Source organism: Procambarus clarkii, chromosome 1, assembly GCF_040958095.1.
Source record: "Procambarus clarkii isolate CNS0578487 chromosome 1, FALCON_Pclarkii_2.0, whole genome shotgun sequence".
Taxonomy (NCBI): Eukaryota; Metazoa; Arthropoda; class Malacostraca; order Decapoda; family Cambaridae; genus Procambarus; species Procambarus clarkii.
In genome coordinates, this window is record NC_091150.1 from 52310511 (window position 1) to 52335510 (window position 25000).

Below are 25000 nucleotides of genomic sequence, written 5' to 3' on the forward strand. Positions count from 1 at the left end.
TGGGGCCATCCCAGCTGGATTGCTTGTGATGGCTCCATTGGCATCACCATGAATTGGAGGATTAACCCACCGCTTCCCCCTCCCTTCACTTGAAGAGCGGGAGAAAGAGGGTAGGACGAAAGTGGCCGAGGGAAGGAAATTGAGGGGACGAGAGCGGATAGAACGGAATGGGTAAAAGACGAGGGAGGGGCAGGGCGGAAGGCGGAAAGGAGACCCGACCTCAGCTGGGAAGCCCTCCTACAATACATAAAAATATGTATTCATTTCACACACAAACATACACAGACAACTTTGCTTCCCCCAAGGTTACGCAATTTTGAGCGGGCAACTTCGCCGTGGTAGTGAAGTGTTCCTTCACAAGCAGCGGGGTGGAGGCAGGGGCTATGGCCGTGTTCCAGGGCGACTAAAGGTGAGTGGTGGAATAATATTCTGAAGGCTGGAAAATTGTTGCGTAGATTACGTTATGTTAAAGGAGGTGGAAGCCATTTCAGATAAGATCAGGTTAGGTGGTTGTGGTGTTAGGCTAGAGTGGACGTGGGTTTTAGAGTTAGGATAGAATAATTGGGTTAGATGGAGGTTGTTCAGAGGAGCTAAAGATAGGTATTATGTGGAAAGGTTAGCTAAGAGTTCTTTTTGACTAGGCTAGGTTACCTGGAGGTTGTTTACGATAGTTAGGTGGAGGTGGCTTAGGAGTGTAGACACATCCAAACAAAATATTTGAACGAATAGAATGCAAGTGTGTGAGTGGTATAAATTTCAGAGGAAGGGCATGGAGTAAATGATTCATCGTCAATGGTTGAATATTGAATGTGGGCTAAGGAATAATTGACTGGCATAGAGTTAATGTGGATTGACGATACACATGTTACATAAAAGTCAAAATAAACTTCGAATGTGTAGGTGGTATAATTTGGAGGGCAGTATACTTGTTATCAGACGCCTGGTATAACAATGTTTGGATTGACGAAATAATCTGTATAGGTGACTTAAGATTGAGATGAGGTGGTATTAGTCTGTGTAGGGATTGGTATAATACAGTCTGTGGGGGTTGGTATATACAGTCTGTGGGGGTTGGTATAATACAGTCTGTGGGGGGTTGGTATAATACAGTCTGTGGGGGTTGGTATAATACAGTCTGTGGGGGTTGGTACAATACTGTGTCTGAGGGGGTTGGTATAATACTGTGTCTGTGGGGGTAGGTATAATACTGTCTGTGGGGGTTGGTATAATACTGTCTGTGGGGGTTGGTATAATACCGTGTGTGTGTGGGAGTTGGTATAATACCGAGTCTGTGGGGGTTGGTATAATACTGTGTCTGTGGGGTTTGGTATAATGCTGTGTCTGTGTGGTTGGTATAATACTGTGTCTGTGGGGGTTGGTATAATGCTGTGTCTGTGTGGGTTGGTATAATACTGTATCTGTGGGGTTTGGTATAATGCTGTGTCTGTGTGGGTTGGTATAATACTGTGTCTGTGGGGGTTGGTATAATTCTGTGTCTGTGTGGGGGTTGGTATGATACTGTCTGTGGGGGTTGGTATAATACTGTCTGTGGGGGTTGGTATAATAAAATCTGTGGGGGTTGGTATAATACTGTGTTTGTGGTGGTTGGTATAATACTGTCTATGGGGGTTGGTATAATGCTGTGTCTGTGGGGGTTGGTATAATACTGTCTGTGGGGGTTGGTATAATGCTGTGTCTGTGTGGGGGTTGGTATAATACTGTCTGTGGGGGTTGGTATAATACTGTGTCTGTGTGGGGGTTTCTATAATACTGTCTGTGGGGGTTGGTATAATGCTGTGTCTGTGGGGGTTGGTATAATAATGTCTGTGTGGGTTGGTATAATGCTGTGTCTGTGTGGGGGTTAGTATAATACTGTCTGTGGGGGTTGGTATAATACTGTCTGTGTGGGGGTTGGTATAATACTGTCTGTGGGAGTTGTTATAATACTGTCTGTGGGAATTGGTATAATACTGTCTGTGGGAGTTGGTATAATACTGTCGGTGGGGGTTGATATAATACTGTGTCTGTGGGGGTTGGTATAATACTGTGTCTGTGGGGGGTTGGTATAATACTGTGTCTGTGGGGGTTGGTATAATACTGTGTCTGTGGGGGTTGGTATAATACCGTGTCTGTCGGGGTTGGTGCAATGCTGTGTCTCTGGGATTTGGTATAATGCTGTGTCTGTGTGGGTTGGTATAATGCTGTGTCTGTGGGGGTTGGTATAATACTGTGTCTGTGGGGGTTGGTATAATACTGTGTCTGTGGGGGTTGGTATAATACTGTGTCTGTGGGGGTTGGTATAATACTGTGTCTGTGGGGGTTGGTATAATACTGTGTCTGTGGGGGTTGGTATAATACCGTGTCTGTGGGGGTTGGTATAATACTGTGTCTGTGGGGGTTGGTATAATACAGTGTCTGTGGGGGTTGGTATAATGCCGTGTCTGTCGGGGTTGGTAAAATGCTGTGTCTGTGGGGGTTGGTATAATGCTGTGTCTGTAGAGGTTGGTATAATGCTGTGTCTGAAGAGGTTGGTATAATACTGTGTCTGTGGGGGTTGGTATAATAATACAGGAATGAAGGTTCTTGCAACATTTCCGGGTGTTTCAACAAGAATTACAGGTGCCTCAACAGGAATGACGGGTGCTGCAACTGGAATGAGAGGCACTTAATCACGAACAACCGGTGCTTCTTCAAAACCGACAAGTGCTTCAACTAAATTGACAGGTGCTTCAAACCCGGCCTGGGCCATTATCGAACGTTGATTATTATCAAAAGTAATTATTTGCGAATTGTCTTCTTATAAACTGGAACAAAAGAGTAAATCATTTGACTAATGTCGCAGTGTCTTCAAATGAAAACCGAGATTCAGCAGTGAGAGAACTGCTACCTTCCTTTGCATCTCAGAAAGTCATGACTTCACTGGCAATCGACCGATGATATCACAGAAACTGGCAACCATTAACAGTTTCTGGGTTAGGTTAGGTTAGGTTAGATTCTCTGGCTGGATCAGCTATTAATGGCAACAAATCTGTGATTCCTATGCACATAGCGTTACAGGTATATTAATGCCAATGGATTATTGGATCATGTTTCGTGTTCTAAATAGAGCTGAGGCCGACACTAGCAAGCAGATTTGAAGATGTTGAAAAAACCAAAATATATAAATTATTAGCCATTTCCGTATTAATGTTATATAATAACTTAATACATATCACCCACAATGAATCTCAAATTTAATGAAGTAATAAAAACACATGACCTTTCACTTTTGAACCATTATATTTTGCTTCAAGTTTTGCCTTAAATGTTTATTGCTGTATTCAAAAAGATTCAAGAATTATATAAGATTAGAACGAGGCAGGAATATGTACACCGAGATGTGAACTCCATATTTCAGTGTACTTTGATCCTGAGCTATGCAGGAGTAAATTTATTTGCTAATTGTTCAGTAAGCCCTTGTGGTGGCCCTAATAACCCTCCTAAGGTTAATATAGGCCTCAAGCGCAACACCAAACCTAAAAAGAAACACTACACATTTATCTGAAGACATGCATGTTGTATTTTACATTATTGTAAAACAACCCCTGTTGCTGGCGATGCAACGAAACGGGTGGAACGCCTAGGAGTTGCCGGAAAAGTTATCGCTGATCAGAGATTTCATAGAAAAAAATGTTGAGCAGAGACTTTAAACACCAACGTATTGAAACAAGAAGTTCAGAATAGAGATGAAATATGAATCAAGTGCAGGAATATCAGCCGACCTCTAGCAGGTGTTAAAGACATCCCTCTCCAACATGAATAGAAAAAAAGACCCTCTTCCCCCACTCCCCTCAGATATGGCAGACTTAATCCCCATATTGACCCCCCCCCCCCTTCTCCTAAACATGAACATCAGACCCGCTCTGACCTTTGCAGGTATCGCAGATATTCCTCTAAAGCAGAGAAGAAAAATTTCACTACCAGCAGACATGGCATAACCCACCCCAGCAGAAATGACAGAGTCCCCTCAGAGCAGGTTTGGAAGTCCTCACTCCCAGCAGGTATGGCAGATCTCAAACCCAGAAGGAATAACTGACCCATTTCCCAGTAGGTATGGCAGACTACATTCTCACGGGGCATGGTAGGTCCCAGTCACAGCACGTCTTAAAGAAATCGCATGGAGGAGACCACATTGCCAGGAAGTATGACTGATCCCACACCCAGCAGATATGGCAGATTCCTCTCACAGCAGATAAAGCAGACACCACCTCTTGCACGTACGTCGGAAGCCCCTGTGGGCCCCCAGCAACCGGTCAAAGTGCAGCCAACGAGCGGTTAATGAAAAAAACACAGAAGTTCACAGTAAAAACGACTCAGACCATCATTCATCATCCGACCTTCACGCCTCCGCGCGGACTTGCTTCCACAAGTGAGCTCAAACGACCCACCAGAGTAAAACCTACCGACCAAGCCGCACTGAGACGCCACTAAGCCGTAAAACACAGCCGTCTATATACATGTTTCGTAACTCAAAGCGTCTCCAACTGTCTATATACCCCAGCTCACCCCTGAACACACACACACACACCCCTATAGTGTTCGGTTCCGATGGCGATGTGTTCGGTAGCTAGTTTTAAGCGAGCTGAGTTGCAATAAAAGCCATGTCTTGGGGTCGTAAACCCGATGCTCAAGGTCCGTAACTTGAGCTCTTTAGGCTGGTGGACCTGGGACGCGGGAAGGGTGTGTTTACGACCTCATTTAAAGGACCATTCCTGCCTGAGATGGGATTTGTTTAGTTTTGCAATCCACTCGTAAATATTACAGAGACATACAAACACTCAAATACACAGCGACATGCACACACATACACACGCTATAACATATATCGTGTGTATCACATAAAACATATATACATATAATCCTCCACCAAACGACAGGCGACCCAGGCAAGAGTATGATAGAAACAACATGGTAGTTAACATTATAATTGAGTGAGCAGCCGCTACTGCCTGTATAATTCGATTCCACCTGCTCATCATGGGGGACTTCAATCACGGAAGGATAGACTGGGAGAACAAGGAATCGCATGGAGGAGAGGAAACATGGAGAGCTAAACTACTGAAAGTGGCAACAAAAAGCTTTTTAAGCCAGCATGTCAGGGAACCCACAAGAATGAGGGGAAACGATGAACTAGCGAGACTGGACCTAGTTTTTACTCTGAATGACTCCGACATAAGGGAAATAGACTTAGAGGCCCCAGTAGAAATGAGCGATCACTGTGTACTGACTTTTGAGTATCTGGTCGAAGAAGGGTTAAAGTACTCGAGAATGGGAGCTGAAAGCAAAAAGCTAGGATTTCGTAAGGGAAACTATGAGGAGATAAGAAAATTCCTAACGGACATAACTTGGGAAACAGATCTCAGGGAAAAGACGGCTCAAGACATGATAGAATACATCACGCAGAAGCGTAAGGAGGCAGCAGAAAAGTTTATCCCGGCCCAGAAGGAAAAAAATTAAATGCAGAAGAGAAACCCCATGGTTTAGTCAGAGATGTAAGCTAGCTAAGCAACTAAGTAAAAGGGCGTGGAGAAACTATAGAAATAACAGAACACTTGACACCAGAGAAGGTTACCAGAGTGCCAGGAATGAATACGTCAGGGTGAGAAGAGAGGCAGAAGGGTAATATGAAAACGACATAGCAAGCAAGGCGAAGACTCGAACTAAATTCCTGAACAGCAACATCAGGAGAAAAGCAACAGTGAAGGAACAGGCAATGAAACTGAGGAACGGGGGCAGACAGATTCACTACAAACGACAAAGAAGTGTGCGAGGAACTCAATAAGAAATTCCACGAAGTCTTCACACTAGAGCAAGGAGAAGTTCCTGAATAAGAGAAGGAATAGTTAACAATAGCTAGGCACCACTAGAGGAATTTGAGATTATCATTGGGAATATAAGGAAGCTTTTGCTAGAGTTGGATGTGACAAAGGCTATGGGCCCGGATGGAATATCGCCATGGATACTAAAGGAAGGAGCAGAAGCACTGTGCCTGCCACTCTCCATGGTGTATAACAAATCACTGGTAACAGGTGAACTGCCAGAAATTTGGAAGAGGATAGAAAGTCCCATCCCTCTGTCCCATCCCAAATCCTTAAACTGATTCTTTCCAAGTGCTATATATTCGTAATGGCCTGGCGCTTTCTCCTGATAGTTCCCTCCCCCTCCTTTTCTCGTGATTGTTAACAACTCTGCGAGATCGAACGCAATGCCTTAAAACAGATGATTGTTGTCTATGGTTCTGCATGCCAACATGGGGACTTCAAGAACTTTCTCTTCAGAACCTCACAATTTATATAAACATGTACAAAAGTTCATCGCTAGAGGTACTCATTCCCGAAAAACCCATTACATGGTGCAATAATGCACGGCCAAAGCCATCGGACAGAGCAATCGCAACGCTATGAATAATGAGTCTGGATTTCGCTGAATCATCAAATTCAGCAAAAATAGAAGATTAAATCTTGACGAAGGACTTCACACAGAACACGCTCATCCAATTATCAACGGTCAGCATATAACTACGGCCTGAAAAATACTGCTATTTAACAGCCAAACAAATTTCCTGGCCTCTCGAAATACTAAGCAACAGCTTAGCGAGATGATTAAGACCCAATCAATGCGCAAAACTAACTGTAAAAACGATAAGATTTATATTCCGTCTCAAATGAAGATCATAAAAAGTATGATCTTTTAATCTATATGTATCTCCAATGTACTCAATGAAAATTATTTAATATACAAAAGCATATGAATTTGTCATTTTACGTTTTGTAATAATTAAGAAAAATATACATGAATATACATATAGGCTTCGGCAACACATGCATTTAATAATACATTAACATTCTAGAAATTATTGACCAACCATTTGAGCTGGACGGTAGAGCCCCGGTCTCACTTCATGCAGGTCGGCGTTCAATCCCCGACCGCCCTAGTGGCTGGGCGTCATTCCTTCCCCCCGTCCCATCCCATATCCTGACCCCTTCCAAGTGCTATATAGTCGTAATGGCTTGGCGCTTTCCCCTTCCCTTTTAGAAACACCTTCTCTGTTAATGACCAAACAATAAAGGTGACCTTTGTCTTGACCTTTGTCTTCCTCTGCCCGTGGACAGACGTGACGGAGAACCCGCAGCGCATGTGGGACCCGGAGAAGAGTTCCATCCTGGGCCAGGGCGTCCCCACCTTCGGCCTGGAGAACGTCACAGTAACTAACCAGACAGCGCAGCTGGGCTCCACCGCCTTCCTCCACTGCCAGGTCCGCAACATGGCTGACAAGCAGGTGAGTCTCTCCCCTGATGCACACACACACATGCACAGGCACAGGTATATGCACAGGTAAAGGTATACAAACATGCATAGGCGCACACACACGTGCACAGGCACATACATGTACAGGTCCACATATGTACAGGCATATGCATGCATGAATATACACATATATACTCACACACACACACACGCACATACACACACACACATACACACGCACATGCACGCACACACACACACACACACACACACACACACACACACACACACACACACACACACACACACACACACACACACACACACACACACACACACACACACACACCAGAACTGAGGGGTATGAGCTACGAGGAGAGACTACGGGAATTAAACCTCACGTCACTGGGAGACAGAAGAGTTAGAGGGGACATGATCACCACATACAAGATTCTCAGAGGAATTGATAGGGTAGATAAAGACAGACATTTTAACACAAGGGGCACACGCACTAGGGGACACAGGTGGAAATTGAGTGCCCAAATGAGCCATAGAGACGTAGGAAAGAATTTTTTCAGTGTCAGAGTAGTAGACAAATGGAATGCATTAGGAAGTGATGTGGTGGAGGCTGACTCCATATACAGCTTCAAGTGTAGATATGATAAGTGCCCAGTAGGCTCAGGAACCTGTACACCTGTTGATTGACGGTTGAGAGGCGGGACCAAAGAGCCAGAGCTCAACCCCCGCAAGCACAAATAGGTGAGTACAAATAGGTGAGTACACTAGAGTCTCACTAGATGTCTCTAGGGATTTTCGTTTGGCCAATCAGAGAGAAGGCAACATTCTACATCTTAAAGGTTTAGCCAATCACGACGCTGGGTTATCGGAGCTCATTAATGGTCACTTGCCACCTATTTACGTCGAATTTACTTATAAAATTAGTATATTTCAGAGTAAGACTATGTTTTTCAACTTCTACAATCAGCGCCGACATTGTCGTAAACAAATATGTTACATTTTCTGTTTACCTATGTAATTCTAAGAGATACTGTAAGGCTTTCCTTTTCGCTCGGAAGGGAGACGCGATGTGCTGACAATTATTGCATATATTTACCTAAATTTATCCACGGGCCACTAATTATCTAGTGGCCTCGACGTGGACAGAAAGCCGGTGCCTTGTTATAGGTCCCGCCAATTATCCTAATGATATTTTCTAGCTAGATTTTGGTATTTACGGCTTCAGCGGGTAAGCAGTTCCATGCGTTTATAACCCTCTGGGTGAAAAAAACATCTGTTTTCAGTCTCATAACATCTGTATGAGAGGTCATACCCTCCAACACTATATCTGTGATTGCCCTGTTAACAGTGACTTCACACCAAATGGTATTAGGTCTCCTGATTCCTTGTATGACTGGCCGTCCAGTGAGGTGGGGATGTTGGATGAGCTTGTAGCTGGTTATTGATTTACACTGTGTGGTCCTTCATACAGAATAGAGAAGCAGCACATTGCTGTGTATAACTAGTAGTAGGCATCCATCAGTCATAGAAGAGTGTCCAAGCTTGTTAAGAAAGAAAATGCATTGTTTGAGAGGAGTCTTGTAGAAGCTGATAAGAGCAATTATAATCAACTGTTACTACGATTCAGTGTTTATCTCTTGTGAAAATCGTGAAGTTGTTATTTAGTCAGAGTTGATTAGTTTTTTGTATTGAGGCTGGTATGTTCTCTCCTGATTCCATGTATGAATAAGAATCCTGTGAGGTGAAGATGATGGTTGAGCTTGTAGCTTGTTTTCTTTTGAAGAATTTTCCTTCTTAAATGCCTTCTTGAATCCCGACGTAGCCACCACGAAGATGCTAAGAAGAAAAACGTTCCTAAGTACTTGTGTAATTGCTTCGTCAATCTGGTCCCAGGTGGCCAGATACAAGGTATCACTTGTGAGATGAAATTCTTCAAGAATAAAAGAGTGGGAATGACCTGGGGGTTGATATCATGCCAGACCTGTCCTCTTGAACCCCACATCAAGAGGATATCATCAGCGGCAAATGCCAGGCTGGTCAACATAAAAACGGCCTTTATAAAATTTTGGTAGGAATCATTCAGAACCTTTTAGACCACATATGTCAGACCAATCCTGGAGTATGAAACTCTAGCATCGAGTCCGTATCTCGTTAAGCACAACACTAAATTGGAAAAGGTTCAGAAGTATGCCACCAGACTAATACCCAACCAGAGGGGTATGAGCTATAAGGAGAGACTACGGGGAAACAAAACTCACGTTTGAGGGATTATTTTCTCCCCAACTACAATTAATATATAATTCAAAGATCTAACTGCTAGCAGCAAACTTAGCTGTCTATAGTGATAGTAGTCATACCCAGTGGCAGTTAGGAAAACTGATGCCCTTTTCGTTGTGTAGTGGACTGTATGGGGCCTGACGGCTGAGTGGACAGCGTTCGGGTTTCGTAGTTTTAAGTTCCTGGTTCGATCCAAGGTGGAGGCGGAAACAAATGGGTATATTTTTTTCACCTTGATGCCCCTGTTCACCTAGCAGTAAATAGGTACCTGGGAGTTAGACAACTGCAACGGGCTGCTTCCTGGGTAATGTGAAACAAAAAGGTGGCCTGGTCGAGGACCGGGCCGCGGGGACGCTAATCCCGAAATCATCTCAAGATGACCGCAAGATGGGTTGTCTGAGTGTTCCTTGAGTCCGGGTCACAGTTAGGGAGACCTTGCAGGGATGGTTCTGCTGCTGCCCTTTGGTCAGCCCGATTAAAGTAACCTCATTACCACTTGGTAAAACTAAATATATGTATAATGCCGCTAGCACTGATAACGGTCTGTAGTTATTATTTTTTAGCCTAATCCTGATATCTTGCCGCATATTAATTATGTTATCCACAATGACAAGACTTGTTATTTAAATGTTTATTTTTTTTAATTTATAAATTGTAAAATTTATACTTTAAACAATTTTTTACAATTTCAATACCTTATATACAATATTTATTTGTTAAATATTGCAAGTTATATTTAATTAAGTGGCAAGTAATTTACTTACTGAGGTAGGCTTGTAAGTGCATGGTCGTAACCGCACCTGTTATAATAATGGGGTTAGTGGCACCAAGATATTGGATCCAAATCTCTTTAAACAACACCAACCTCCCTATTTTGTTTTTAATATGCAGATACGGAGCACTCAGTCTTAATTTGCTAAGACTTAACCCTCTTGTTAGGCCAGAGCATGTAGAGTGGTTCACTATGCCATGTACAGTGGTGTGAGGGTGTGCTATAAGGTGTTCATGAGTCAGGTGTCATGAGTCAGGTGTTTAGGTGTCAATTCAATTTCCTCACAGTTCATGGCAAGACACAGACTGAAGTCTCTTTAAATAGGGTGTGTTTTGCTTTTGATGCCCATTGATGTGTAGTTTACACCTCCATACAAAGGTTCACGGATCTATACAACAGGCCAGACAAGGTGTGTAGGTCTGTGGGGTGTCTTCTTGAGGCTGATGGAGTTGTTTTGTTTACTGTCATGGCGGGTGTGTGGCTTCATGCTGGTGTGGTTTCTCTCTCCCTGCTGGTGTGGCCTCTCTCTCCCTGTTGGTGTGGCCTCTCACTCCCTGTTGGTGTGGCCTCTCTCTCCCTGCTGGTGTGGCCTCTCACTCCCTGCTGGTGTGGCCTCTCTCTCCCTGCTGGTGTGGCCTCTCACTTCCTGCTGGTGTGACCTCTCACTCCCAGCGGGTGTGGCCTCTCTCTCCCTGCTGGTGTGGCCTCTCACTCCCTGCTGGTGTGGCCTCTCACTCCCTGCACGTGTGGCCTCTCACTCCCTGCTGGTGTGGCCTCTCACTCCCTGCAGGTGTGGCCTCTCACTCCACTCTAAGTTTACACTGTTATATTCTTTATATTTCACACACCTAAAATTTTTAAACGGTGTGTGAGCACTTTAATCAGTTTTATGTAAAGATTACGCCAATATAAAGAGGTCCAAGGATATAAAACGACTGAAATTAATCAGGTTGTGGCGGCCACGGGGATGGGTATGGGGTGCATAATAAAGAAAGAAATTAAAATGGTACGTCTGATGTTTGTTGTTGTGTTGGTTTAGGGGCGACGACGATCGTGGGCGTCCGATGTTTATCTTTATATTTTGGTGGTGGAGTGTTTACTGTCCCCGCAGCGTCTAGACACTAGTTGAATTCACCCCCAGGCGGATTACCCTGTCTGTTTTTAAGGTCGATTTATGCAACCGATAACCAAACGAATCTGGTTAAACAATTATTTATGGTTTATATGTATTTATTTTAGAGTGTTTCCTTGATATGCTTATAGATGTTGGATTTAATTGCATACCCAGGTATGGAACCCATTTCAGATGCCTTCCCTGGGGCCAGATTCACGAAGAAGTTACGCAAGCACTTACGAACCTGTACATCTTTTCTCAATCTTTGGCGGCTTTGTTTACAATTATGAAACTGTTAATGAGCTCCGAAGCACGAAGAAGCTGTTTATAACGATAACAGTTTGATAGGGATGTTTTCATGCTTGTAAACTGTTCAATAAATGTAACCAAAGCCGTCAGAGATTGAGAAAAGATGTACACGTTCGTAAGTACTTGCGTAGGTGCTTCGTGAATCTGGCCCCAGGGCTGTTCATAATGTTGGAAGTATTCTGACTTAACACTCTATCTGTCCTGGGAGGGTTTGGTTTGGGTCTAATAATGTCCATGTCTGGTCTATAATAATGACTATGGGTACTCTCATTGGCCATGCTACTCAGACATGTTATACTATATTTTTGGAGGAAATTTTCCACACACAACGCTGGAAGACAGATGAGTTAGGAAGGATATGATCACCACGTATGAGATTCTCAGGGGAATTGATAGGCTAGATTAAGACAGTTTATTTATCAAAAGGGGCGCATGCACTATAGGGAACACGGGTGGGAAATTTCGTACCCAAATCAGCCATAGAGACATTAGAAAGAACTTGTTTAGTATCAGAGTAGTTAACAAGTGGAATGCATTAGGCAGTGATGTGGTGGAGGCTGACTCCATACACAGTTTCAAGTGGAGATATGATAGAGCCCAGTAGCCTCAGGAACCTGTACATCAGTTGATTGACGGTTGAGATATGGGAAAAAAGAGCCAGAGCTCAACCCCATAAGCACAACTAGGTGAGTAAGGTGAGTACACACACACACACACAGCGGACAGCGCTCTGGGGTCGTAGACTTAAGGTCCCGGGATCCATTCCCGGGTCGGGAAAGAATACAAATGGACAGAGTTTCTTTCGCTCGATTTCCCCATTCACCTAGCAGTATATAGGTAGCTGGGAGTTAGACAACTGCTACGGGCAGGTGATCTTGAAGATGTGTGTACTCACGTATTTGTGCCTGCAGGATCGAGCTCTAGCTCTTTGACCCTCCTTTTCTAACCACCGGATGCTAAATACAATGACTCCCGACATATTTCCCTATCATACCTGCTTTTAAGGGTGTGAATGAAGTTAGCCTCTATAACCTGCTTCTTTAATTTTTTTCCCCTATTTATTTTTACACTTAAAGAAAACTTTCTAACATCTCTGTGACCCATCTGAGTCACAAGCTTCCATCCGTGCCTTCTTGTTCTATTGTGATTCATTGTAAACCTTTTCTCTTTGTATACTCTGTCAGTCCCCCTAAAATATTTCATACGTATACATTTATATTATGTCTCCCCCTCTCTCCGCCTGTTTAGCGTCGTCAGGTATAGTTCTTCCAGTCCCTCTTCGTACCTCATCCATCGTAACTCTGGGACGAGTCTCGTTGAAAACCTCTGAAACCTTTCAAGCATTCATATATTTTTTTTTTTAGAGGGGGGCTCCAAGATGGGGCGGCATACTCTACACTGGCAAAAGTCTGAAGATCCTTCAGAAACTTGTAAAGGAGAGTTTTAGATCACTGTATACCGCCTATGTGAGAAAAGTCAGGAAGGAGCCGGTCGGCCGAGCGGACAGCACGCTTGACTTGTGATCCTGTGGTCCTGGGTTCGATCCCAGGCGCCGGCGAGAAACAATGGGCAGAGTTTCTTTCACCCTATGCCCCTGTTACCTAGCAGTAAAATAGGTACCTGGGTGTTAGTCAGCTGTCACGGGCTTCTTCCTGGGGGTGGAGGCCTGGTCGAGGACCGGGCCGCGGGACACTAAAAGCCCCGAAATCCTCTCAAGATAACCTCAAGATAAAGTCTTAGAATATGCCGCCCAATCTAAAACAAAAGAACAAAAGAACATAAGAACAAAGGTAACTGCAGAAAGCCTATTGGCCCATACGAGGCAGCTCCTATTTATAACCACCCAATCCCACTCATATACTTGTCCAACCCGCGCTTGAAACAATCGAGGGACCCCACCTCCAGCACGTTACGCGGTAACAAAATAAAACATATATGGAAACTCGAAAAGGTGCCGAAGTTTGCAACGAGACTCGTGCCAGAGCTGTGAGGGACGAAGTACGAAGAGAGACCGAAGGAACTAACCTTAGAAAACAGGCTCAGGAACCTGTACATAAGTTGATTGACAGTTGAGAGGCGGGACCAAAGAGCCAGAGCTCCACCCCCGCAAGCACAAATAGGTGAGTACACACACACCCACACGGGGGTCTGGTAGCTGAGTAAACAGCGCACAGGATTCGTAATTCTGTTCTGTGCCCCGGGTTTGATTCTAGGACCAGGCAGAAACAAATGGGCAAAGTATCTTTCACCCTGTTGCACCTATTACCTAGCAGTAAATAGGTACCTGGGAGTTAGAAAGCTGTTACGGGCTGCTTCCTGTGTGTGTGTGTGTGTGTGTGTGTGTGTGTGTGTGTGTGTGTGTGTGATTGAAATCTTATTATATCACTTATTTAGAAGTGCGTCATTTATAGAGAACCTTAAGTGTGAAGCAGGCAAAGTGACAACGTGAACTACAGGCAGATAATGAGAGAGAGAGAGAGAGAGAGAGAGAGAGAGAGAGAGAGAGAGAGAGAGAGAGAGAGAGAGAGAGAGAGAGAGAGAGAGAGAGAGAGAGAGAGAGAGACAGAGGCAGAGACAGAGAAAATTACTCACACAGGAACAATGACAAGGACAAGAATATATTAGGACATAAGAGGGTTGAGGAGAAATGTGAGAGGGAACAAGAGAAACGAAAGGAGACGATACATCAATATACCAAAAAAAAAAAATAGATCATTACAAGGGATGAACACGAGAGAAAGACTTATAAGAAGGGGAGCTTCTTGGAGAAAGGAGGAGGAGGAGGAGAATGAAGAGTAAATGTTAAGAAAGGAGATATACGAAATATTGCCATAATCACAGTAAATGTTCAGGCATCTGTTTGTAAGAAGAACGTGTGAATGGGAAAAATAGAAGCGGAAGATTCTGGTAGACAGAGACAGACAGACAGAAGGTATACAGGCTTACACATACACCTGGCAAAGAAACTCCACTAGTCCAGCAAGCAAAGGTCAGAGTGGCTCGTTTGACCTGCATTGTAACCATTTCTGGAGCTGTTAATGACCTGAATTTACGACTGAGAAGTGCAAGACCATCCCTGTGAACGATAAGGCCGTCCCTGTGAACGATAAGACCATCCCTGTGAACGATAAGACCATCGCTGTGAACGATAAGACCATCCCAGTGAACGATTAGACTATCCCTGTGAACGATAAGACCATCCCAGTAAACGATAAGACCATCCCAGTGAACGATAAGACCATCCCTGTGAACGATAAGACTATCCCAGTGAGAGATAAGACCATCCCTGTGAACGATAAGACTATCCCAGTGAGAGATAAGACCATCCCTGTGAACGATAAGACCATCCCTGTGAACGATAAGACCATCCCAGTGAACGATAAGATCATCCCTGTGAACGATAAGACCATCCCTGTGAACGATAAGACCATCGCTGTGAACGATAAGACCATCCTAGTGAGCGATAAGACCATCCATGTGAACGATAAGACCATCCATGTGAACGATAAGACCATCCCTGTGAACGATAAGACCATCCCAGTGAACAATAAGACCATCCCAGTGAACGATAAGACCATCCCTGTGAACGATAAGACCATCCCAGTGAACGATAAGACCATCCCTTATATGAGTTTTCGAAAGGGTAAATATTTTGTATTAACTTTACGAACATTAACTAGATATTTTTGAAGTGCCGAAAAGGGTTTAGAGATTAAAGCAAAATAATTTTGGGGAGACGCCATATGAACCTCGGCATCCCCACATTTCAGCCCCTCCCGCACATCTCAGCCCCACCTCTACATCTCTCATACTCCTCAAAATGTCTCACCCCAAACCCCTCACTACCTTCTTCCTTCCCCATCCCTCTCTGTTGGGAGCTCGTGATAAAACTTCACTATGAAATGTTGAGGACATATGGGAATACGTAGTGAGTGATAGAGAGAGAGAGAGAGAGAGAGAGAGAGAGAGAGAGAGAGAGAGAGAGAGAGAGAGAGAGAGAGAGAGAGAGAGAGAGAGAGAGAGAGAGAGAGAGAGAGAGAGAGAGAGAGAGAGCAGCTCTCTCCCATGAATACAGAAAAAGTGAAAAGAGAGGGGTTCTCTTTCCAGACATCTACTTGCACTCTCATACTCACTCCAGCTTCCGCACCCAAGCTCACAGCATATCTCTCTCTCTCTCTCTCTCTCTCTCTCTCTCTCTCTCTCTCTCTCTCTCTCTCTCTCTCTCTCTCTCTCTCTCTCTCTCTCTCTCTCTCTCTCTCTCTCTCTCTCTCTCTCTCTCTCTCTCTCTCTCTCTCTCTCTCTCTCTCTCTCTCTCTCTCTCTCTCTCTCTCTCTCTCTCTCTCTCTCTCTCTCTCTCTCTCTCTCTCCCTCTGTCTCTGTCTCTCTCTCTCCCTCTGTCTCTCTCTCTCTCTCTCTCTCTCTCCCTCTGTCTCTCTCTCTCTCTCTCTCCCTCTGTCTCTCTCTCTCTCTCTCCCTCTGTCTCTCTCTCTCTCTCTCCCTCTGTCTTTCTCTCTCTCTCTCTCCCTCTGTCTCTCTCTCTCTCTCTCTCTCCCTCTGTCTCTCTCTCTCTCTCTCTCCCTCTGTCTCTCTCTCTCTCTCCCTCTGTCTCTCTCTCTCTCTCTCTCTCCCTCTGTCTCTCTCTCTCTCTCTCTCTCTCTCTCCCTCTGTCTCTCTCTCTCTCCCTCTGTCTCTCTCTCTCTCCCTCTGTCTCTCTCTCTCTCTCTCCTCCCGTCTTTGTCCGAGTGCATATCATCTTTGCCTTGTCTGAATTCTAATTCAACATTTCCCTGTTTTTCTATATCTTTCTAATTTTGTTTTTGCTTTATTCTACCACACACTCACTTTAAACTACCACACACACACTTTAAACTACCGCACATTCACTTTAAACTGCCACACACACACTTTAAACTTCCACACACACACACTTTAAACTACCACACACACACTTTAAACTGCCACACACTCACTTTAAACTACCACACACACACTTTAAACTGCCACACACTCACTTTGAACTACCACACACACACATACACACACCTATTCTTGCCCTTTTCCAGAGAAGTGTTCTATCCCCTATGTTCTGTCTTCCGCATTCCTCCCTCTCAACCTCTCAGCATGAGCTACACCCCTCACCTCCCCCTCTACACACTCCCTCACCCATTTTTTTTCTTCCAGCTCTCTCCCCTCCTCTACCGTTTCCCCCTCTTCAGAGCCTCGTTCATCTTCGTAAAAGGAGCAATTTTTGCTGCCTGATAACTTTGGTATGATAATCTGAGGTTGGTTCCTCAAGTGTGTGTACCATGTCCTCCCCGAGGGTGGAGTCATCACAGTACTGGGATACACAGTAAGGGAGGAGAGGCCGCCACCAACGTTTTACACTGCACAGTTGAGTCGACGGTGAGCTGTATGTTGCCTCCGGCACCGTAGCAATGATATTATATATCGTCTGCCGCACCGGGGAACGTGTCACCTTATATCACCTCATGGCCCGGGGTAGGGATATTGTATATCGTCACTATAGCACCGTGGTAGTGACACTGTATATCGTCACTATAGCACCATGGCAGTGAGACTGTATATCGTCACTATAGCACCGTGGTAGTGACACTGTATATCGTCACTATAGCACCGTGGCAGTGACACTGTATATCGTCACTATAGCACCGTGGTAGTGACACTGTATATCGTCACTATAGCACCGTGGCAGTGACACTGTATATCGTCACTATAGCACCGTGGTAGTGACACTGTATATCGTCACTATAGCACCATGGCAGTGACACTGTATATCGTCACTATAGCACCGTGGTAGTGACGCTGTATATCGTCACTATAGCACCGTGGCAGTGACACTGTATATCGTCACTATAGCACCGTGGCAGTGACGCTGTATATCGTCACTATAGCACCATGGCAGTGACACTGTATATCGTCACTATAGCACCGTGGTAGTGACACTGTATATCGTCACTATAGCACCGTGGTAGTGACACTGTATATCGTCACTATAGCACCGTGGTAGTGACACTGTATATCGTCACTATAGCACCGTGGCAGTGACACTGTATATCGTCACTATAGCACCGTGGCAGTGACGCTGTATATCGTCACTATAGCACCATGGCAGTGACACTGTATATCGTCACTATAGCACCGTGGTAGTGACACTGTATATCGTCACTATAGCACCATGGCAGTGACACTGTATATCGTCACTATAGCACCGTGGCAGTGACGCTGTATATCGTCACTATAGCACCATGGCAGTGACACTGTATATCGTCACTATAGCACCGTGGTAGTGACACTGTATATCGTCACTATAGCACCGTGGTAGTGACACTGTATATCGTCACTATAGCACCGTGGCAGTGACACTATATCGTCACTATAGCACAGTGGCAGTGACACTATATCGTCAATATAGCACAGTGGCAGTGACACTATATCGCCACTATAGCACCGTGGAAGTGACACTATATCGTCACTATAGCACAGTGGCAGTGACACTATATCGTCACTATAGCACCGTGGCAGTGACACTATATCGTCAATATAGCACAGTGGCAGTGACACTATATCGCCACTATAGCACCGTGGAAGTGACACTATATCGTCACTATAGCACCGTGGAAGTGACACTGTATATCGTCACTATAGCACCGTGGAAGTGACACTATATCGTCACTATAGCACCGTGGCAGTGACACTATATCGTCACTATAGCACCGTGGCAGTGACACTATATCGTCACTATAGCACCGTGGAAGTGACGCTGTATATCGTCACTATAGCACCGTGGTAGTGACACTGTATATCGTCACTATAGCACAGTGGCAGTGACACTGTATATCGTCACTATAGCACCGTGGCAGTGACACGGTGAAAGAAACTCTGCCCATTGATTTCCGCCTCCACCGGGGAGCGAGCCTGGACTATTTGGACTACGACCCCCGAGCACTATCCACTCAGCCGCGAGGCCCCACGACCTCGCGCACGTGTGTGTGTGTACTCACCTAGTTGTGTCTGCAGGATCGAGCATTGACTCATGGATCCCGCCTTTCGAGCATCGGTTGTTTACAGCAATGACTCCTGTCCCATTTCCCTATCATACCTGGTTTTAAAATTATGAATAGTATTTGCTTCCACAACCTGTTCCCGAAGTGCATTCCATTTTTCCCCTACTCTCACGCTAAAAGAAAACTTCCTAACATCTCTGTGACTCATCTGAGTTTCAAGCTTCCATCCATGTCCCCTCGTTCTGTTACTATTCCGTGTGAACATTTCGTCTATGTCCACTCTGTCAATCCCTCTGAGTATCTTATACGTTCCTATCATGTCCCCCTCACCCTTCTTCTTTCTAGTGTCGTAAGGCTCAGTTCCCTCAGGCGCTCCTCATACCCCATCCCTCGTAGCTCTGGGACGAGTCTCGTTGCAAACCTCTGAACCTTTTCCAGTTTCATTATATGCTTCTTCAGATGGGGACTCCATGATGAGGCGGCATACTCTAAGACTGGCCTTACGTAGGCAGTGTAAAGGGCCCTAAATGCCTCCTTACTTAGGTTTCTGAATGATGTTCTAACTTTTGCCAATGTAGAGTACGCTGCTGTCGTTATCCTATTTATATGTGCCTCAGGAGATAGATTAGGTGTTACGTCCACCCCCAGGTCTCTTTCACGCGTCGTTACAGGTAGGCTGTTCCCCTTCATTGTGTACTGTCCCTTTGGTCTCCTATCTCCTAGTCCCATTTCCATAACTTTACATTTGCTCGTGTTGAATTCCAGTAGCCTTTTCTCTGACCATCTCTGCAACCTGTTCAGGTCCTCTTGGAGGATCCTGCAATCCTCATCTGTCACAACTCTTCTCATCAACTTTGCGTCATCCGCAAACATCGAGATGTAGGACTCTACGCCTGTAAACATGTGTGTGTGTGTGTGTGTGTGTGTGTGTGTGTGTGTGTGTGTGTGTGTGTGTGTGTGTGTGTGTGTGTGTGTGTGTGTGTGTGTGTGTGTGTGTGTGTGTGTGTGCTCACCTAGTTATGCTTGCGGGGGTTGAGCTTTGGCTCTTTGGTCCCGCCTCCCAACTGTCAATCAACTGTTGTACAGATTCCTGAGCCATAGAAACACCTGATTTACATCTGATTGGAGGTTCGCCTTGTCCTCATGAAAATCCTAGTTTCGTCTACTGAGGATGATACAGTAATATAGATTGTGTCCTTGTCTATGTCCGATATGAGGATGAGAAAAATTACTGGAGCAAGCACAGTACCCTGGGGGACTGAGCTCTACTAGTTTGATGGACCCGATTTTATTTTGATGACTATTACACAATGGGTTAGGTTAGTGAGGAAATTGTAGACCCATCTGCCTATTTTTCCGGTAATTTCTTTTGAACGCATTTTGTATGCAATAACACCATGGTCACATTTGTCGAAGGCTTTTGCGAAATCTGTGTAAATTACGTCAACGTTTTGCTTGTCTTCCATGGCATCTAATGCCATATCATAGTGGTTCAGCAACTGTGACAGGCAAGAGCGCTCTGTTCTGATACCATGCTGTGCAGGGTTATGGAGATGCTGTGATTCCATATATTTTGTGATATTACTTCTTGTACTCTTTCAAAGATTTTTATGATGTGTGATGTTAGTGCTATCGGTCTGCAATATTTTACCTTCAACTTACCTTATTTCCTCCTTTATTGAGTGGTGCTATCTCTGCTGCTTTTAGTATGTCAGGGATTATGCCAGTATCTAGGCTTTGTCTCCAAAGAATGTCAAGGGCGTGCGGTAGTCGTTGTTTACAGTTCTTGATGAATATAGAGTTCCAAGAATCAGGGCCTGGTGCAGAGTGTATTGGCATACTATGGCTTCTTCAAAATCCAATGGGGATTGGACAACCTCCTTGTCATCATATCCCACCTCCTTGTCATCATATCCTAGCTCCATGTCCTTATATCCAAGCTCCTTGTCCTCATATCCAAGCTCCTTGTCCTCATATTCCAGCTCCTTGTCCTCATATCCCAGCACCTTGTCCTCATATCCCAGCTCCTTGTCCTCATATCCCAGCTCCATGTCCTCATATCCCCGCTCCTTGTCCTCATATCCCAGCACCTTGTCCTCATATCCCAGCTCCTTGTCCTCATATCCCAGCTCCATGTCCTCATATCCCCGCTCCTTGTCCTCATATCCCAGCTCCTTGTCTTCATATTCCAGCTCCTTGTCTTCATATCCCAGCTCTTTGTCATCATATCCTAGCTCCTTGTCCTCATATCCCAGCTCCTTGTCCTCATATCCCAGCTCCATGTCCTCATATCCCAGCTCCATGTCCTCATATCCCAGCTCCTTGTCCTCATATCCCAGCTGCTTGTCCTCATATGTAGAGTGAGGGGGGGGGGGAGGAGACACATACGACTTAGGACACAGATGGGTGGAAAGAACACTCCTAGAGTGAAGGGCCACGCGGAGGGCCAAAGTGCATCTGGCAGAGAGAGGTAATCTAATTATGTGAAGAGGCTGGACTTGGCCCCTTTGTCCCTCACCTTGGTGGCCCTCCTCTCACACCGTCTCCAGTCCCCTCACCACCGCCTCAGCCACCACACTCTTCCTGCCCCATCCACCTTGTGTTTCTCTTTCTCATTTTTTAACCAATTCCTTCTCTCTTCCATGTTCCATTGTTGCTCTTCATCCCCCGTTCACCTCCCGGTCTTATCTATGTTCTACCCCCACTCCAACATCTCTTCCACCACGTCAGCTTCTGATTCCTCCCCCTTACTCCTCTTCCTCTTTCTCTTGCTCCATCTCCTGCTCCCTCTACCCCCCTATCTCTCCGTCTCTATTTCTCTCTTTACACCTTCAGTGTTCTCCTCTCCTAGCGGCCTCCTCTCACTCTTCCCCCAATCCAAGTTCACTTCTCTCTCCTCTTCAACCTCCCTTCTTCTCACTCTTCTACATTCCGCCTCTCACCTCTACCTAGTTAATGGGAGTGTTGCTAGCCTCCATAAGGCCGGCCCCGAAAAAATGACGACAAAAAAATTACAAAAATGTTCATATCCTGAGCTTAAAAAAAACGGAAGGAACGTTGAGAAATTCAGGAACATTACGAACTAAAACGGACGGTTTTGCATATCTATCCTTGCAGCCTGTGTTTTATTTGCGAGTCCCAAGAGTTTGTGAGTGTGAGGCATGAGTTTGTGAGTCATAAACGCCTGTGAGGTAGCATTTAACTAGTTACAAGCAGTATCTATATGTTCTCTTGATTTGTTTATGGGACGAATACACAAGTTTACAGGATTTTTGTAACTATACAGCACGGTGCGCCTATAGGCCAATAGAGTATACTCTGTTGACTTAACCAGGGTCAAGGCATCAGTAGAAAAGTCGTGAGATCAACGCATATATCAGATATGATCTTCCAGAGAACTCTTTTAGCAACGAAACTCGTTTCTAAAACAAACTCGTTGCTTATTTTGTATATGTTTACACAAAAAAAGCATATACGCTCCAATAATGAACATAAAAGCTTAATAGATACTGTGTATACAAATTAATTATATACGCATTAGTATATTCGTATTAAGCATTATTTTCATTAGCAAGGGGTACGCAAACTGCGCATAAATACTCTGTCCGTGATGTGTACATACCAATCGTTATACCGATCATGGGTCTGTGCATCTCTGTTAAATTTTATGAAACATTTAAAAAGTGAAATGACATCTATATAAATTAAACTCTGTTCTCATCTCTGTTCTTCACTGTCATTTGCACTCTGTGATCACTCACAGAGTTAGTAACCATATTCCCTCCCCCCTTCCTTCAGTTCATGAGCCCATTACCTGCCTCTATCCCTTACGTTTGTCACTCACAGGATAGGTTTGGGGTGCATAATAAATTACCAAAACTAGCCTCCTTCCCTTTCACTCTCCCGTGTCAATGCAGCGTCTTCTGAATTTTAAATAAAGACGTGTATTTAAAAATACAGACGTGTTTTTGAACATACAGACCTGTATTTAAAAATACAGACCTGTATTTGAAAATACAGACCGGAATTTAAAAAATACAGAGCTGGATTTAAAAATTCAGTGATGTATTTAACAATACAGTGCTGTATTTAAAAATACACACCCTAGGTATACCCCTGCAGTCTTGTATACTGGGCAGCAACTAGGAGAAAATAATCAGAATTTGGAAAATGGATCTTTTAGAGAAACCTACATTTATAAATTTGTAAAAGGAAATACATAATTTACAAACTTCATTAGTTTAAATATAACGACATATCTTCTATTATTTCTATTTTTATTATTTTAATCAAGTGAGCATTATTTTGTTCCTAAAACTTCAGCTTTATTTTAAGTTTCATTCTTTTAAACCGTGCAAATTTCAAAATATTTTTTAATCTCTCTGATGCAGTCGTAATTTCATACATTTTCTCCATTCATATTTTTATATGAGTGAGTCAAAATCCTGTACAAATTAGCTGTATAATTCTACAAATGTACCCCGCAGATTATTGGTCACATTCTATATATATACATTAGCCGTAGAGCGATGTAAGCATTTGTTACAGAGTCATGTCGATATTTGTTATAGGATTGTGTAAACCCTTGCTGTCGAATCCTTTAAATAGATGTTGTTAAATTCATTAAACATTCGTTGTAGAATCATGCAAATATTCGCTGTAGAATCATGCAAACATTCGTTGTAGAATCATGCAAACATTCTCTGTAGGTTCATGAAAACATTCACTGTAGAATCATGCAAACATTCGTTGTAGAATCATGCAAACATTCGCTGTAGAATCATGCAAACATTCGTTGTAGAATCATGCAAACATTCGTTGTAGAATCATGCAAACATTCGCTGTAGAATCATGAAACATTCGCTGTAGAATCATGCAAACATTCGCTGTAGAATCATGCAAACATTCGTTGTAGAATCATGCAAACATTCGTTGTAGAATCATGCAAACATTCGCTGTAGAATCATGCAAACATTCGCTGTAGAATCATGCAAACATTCGTTGTAGAATCATGCAAACATTCGCTGTAGAATCATGCAAACATTCGCTGTAGAATCATGCAAACATTCGTTGTAGAATCAAGCAAACATTCGCTGTAGAATCAAGCTAACATTCTCTATAAAATTATGTAAACATCCATTTACAGAATCGTGTAAAAAAGAAAACTTGCCGTAATCGTTCTATTACCAATTACGTTATTTGCCAGACTGACGTGTGTTGTGTTGCACCCAACTACTGCTTATCTCCTTCATTTATTTATACATTTCTCCTCTTGCACTTTCATTGTTCCAATGTCTCCATTCTAATCATTTTCATTCATCTTTCCTCATTTTAATGACATATATTTTTTATTCATTAAAGGCATCGGGTTCTTTGTTATCTCTTGCTTTTGTTCTATATTTGTTTGGCTTTTGTTAAACCTGCTTCATTCTACCTGTTCACTATTGTTCATTTTCTTGTTTGCATTTTTATTTCTGCTCTATTTCAATTGCTTCCTCCCTCTTTCCCTTTCTTAGTTCCTGCCCCAGTTCTCCCCACTTTTTTCCTCATTCTTTCACGTTTCCTCCCTCCTCAGCCATCATCTCTTGACCACTTTATGCCCGTAATTATTTCCTCCATAACCCCCCCTTGTTCACGAATGAGCTTTATTTCACCTTTGCTTTATTGAGCCAGATTTTATTGCCTCCTTCCTGTGTAACCTCTGTAATTTGCTTCTCCTGGCTGTCGCTGGGTCAGTAATTTCTGTCCACATGACCATTGTGGTTCAAGGGGCCTGACGGCTGAGTGAGCAGCACTCGGTATTCGCAGTCCTAAGGTGAAGGGTTCGATCCCTGGTGGAGGCGGAAACAAATGGGTAGAGTTACTTTATCCATGATTCCTTTGTTCACCTAGCAGTAAATAGGTATCTGGGAGTTAGACAGCTGCTACGGGCTGCTTCCTGAGTTATGTGTAACAAAAAGGAGGCCGGGTTGAGGACCGGGCCGCGGGGACGCTAAGCCGCGAAATCATCTCAAGATAACCTCAAGATAACAAGATGGTATTCAGTCTATCATGGTTATTTGGTGTCATGGATAGAATGACACATTGTCTTATAGTGCAATATTTCCAATCACGAACATATACTTCATTAGAGCGAGTTATGGAGCCTATAGCCTATAGAAAGCCTATAGGAAGGATTCCAGTATCGCCAACCTGCTG

The 25000-nt window shown here is 44.0% G+C and overlaps 1 protein-coding gene across 2 annotated transcripts in view; it reads left to right on the plus strand.

Moving 5' to 3' along the window:
- The window catches only part of LOC123745987 (zwei Ig domain protein zig-8), a 341861-nt gene that overhangs the window by 221422 nt on the left and 95439 nt on the right, over positions 1-25000 (plus strand). For both annotated transcript variants that reach the window (XM_069310423.1, XM_069310457.1), the window contains exon 3: positions 7152-7318. In XM_069310423.1, the coding sequence (XP_069166524.1) occupies positions 7152-7318 (167 nt within the window). The remainder of the gene's footprint in view (positions 1-7151; positions 7319-25000) is intronic.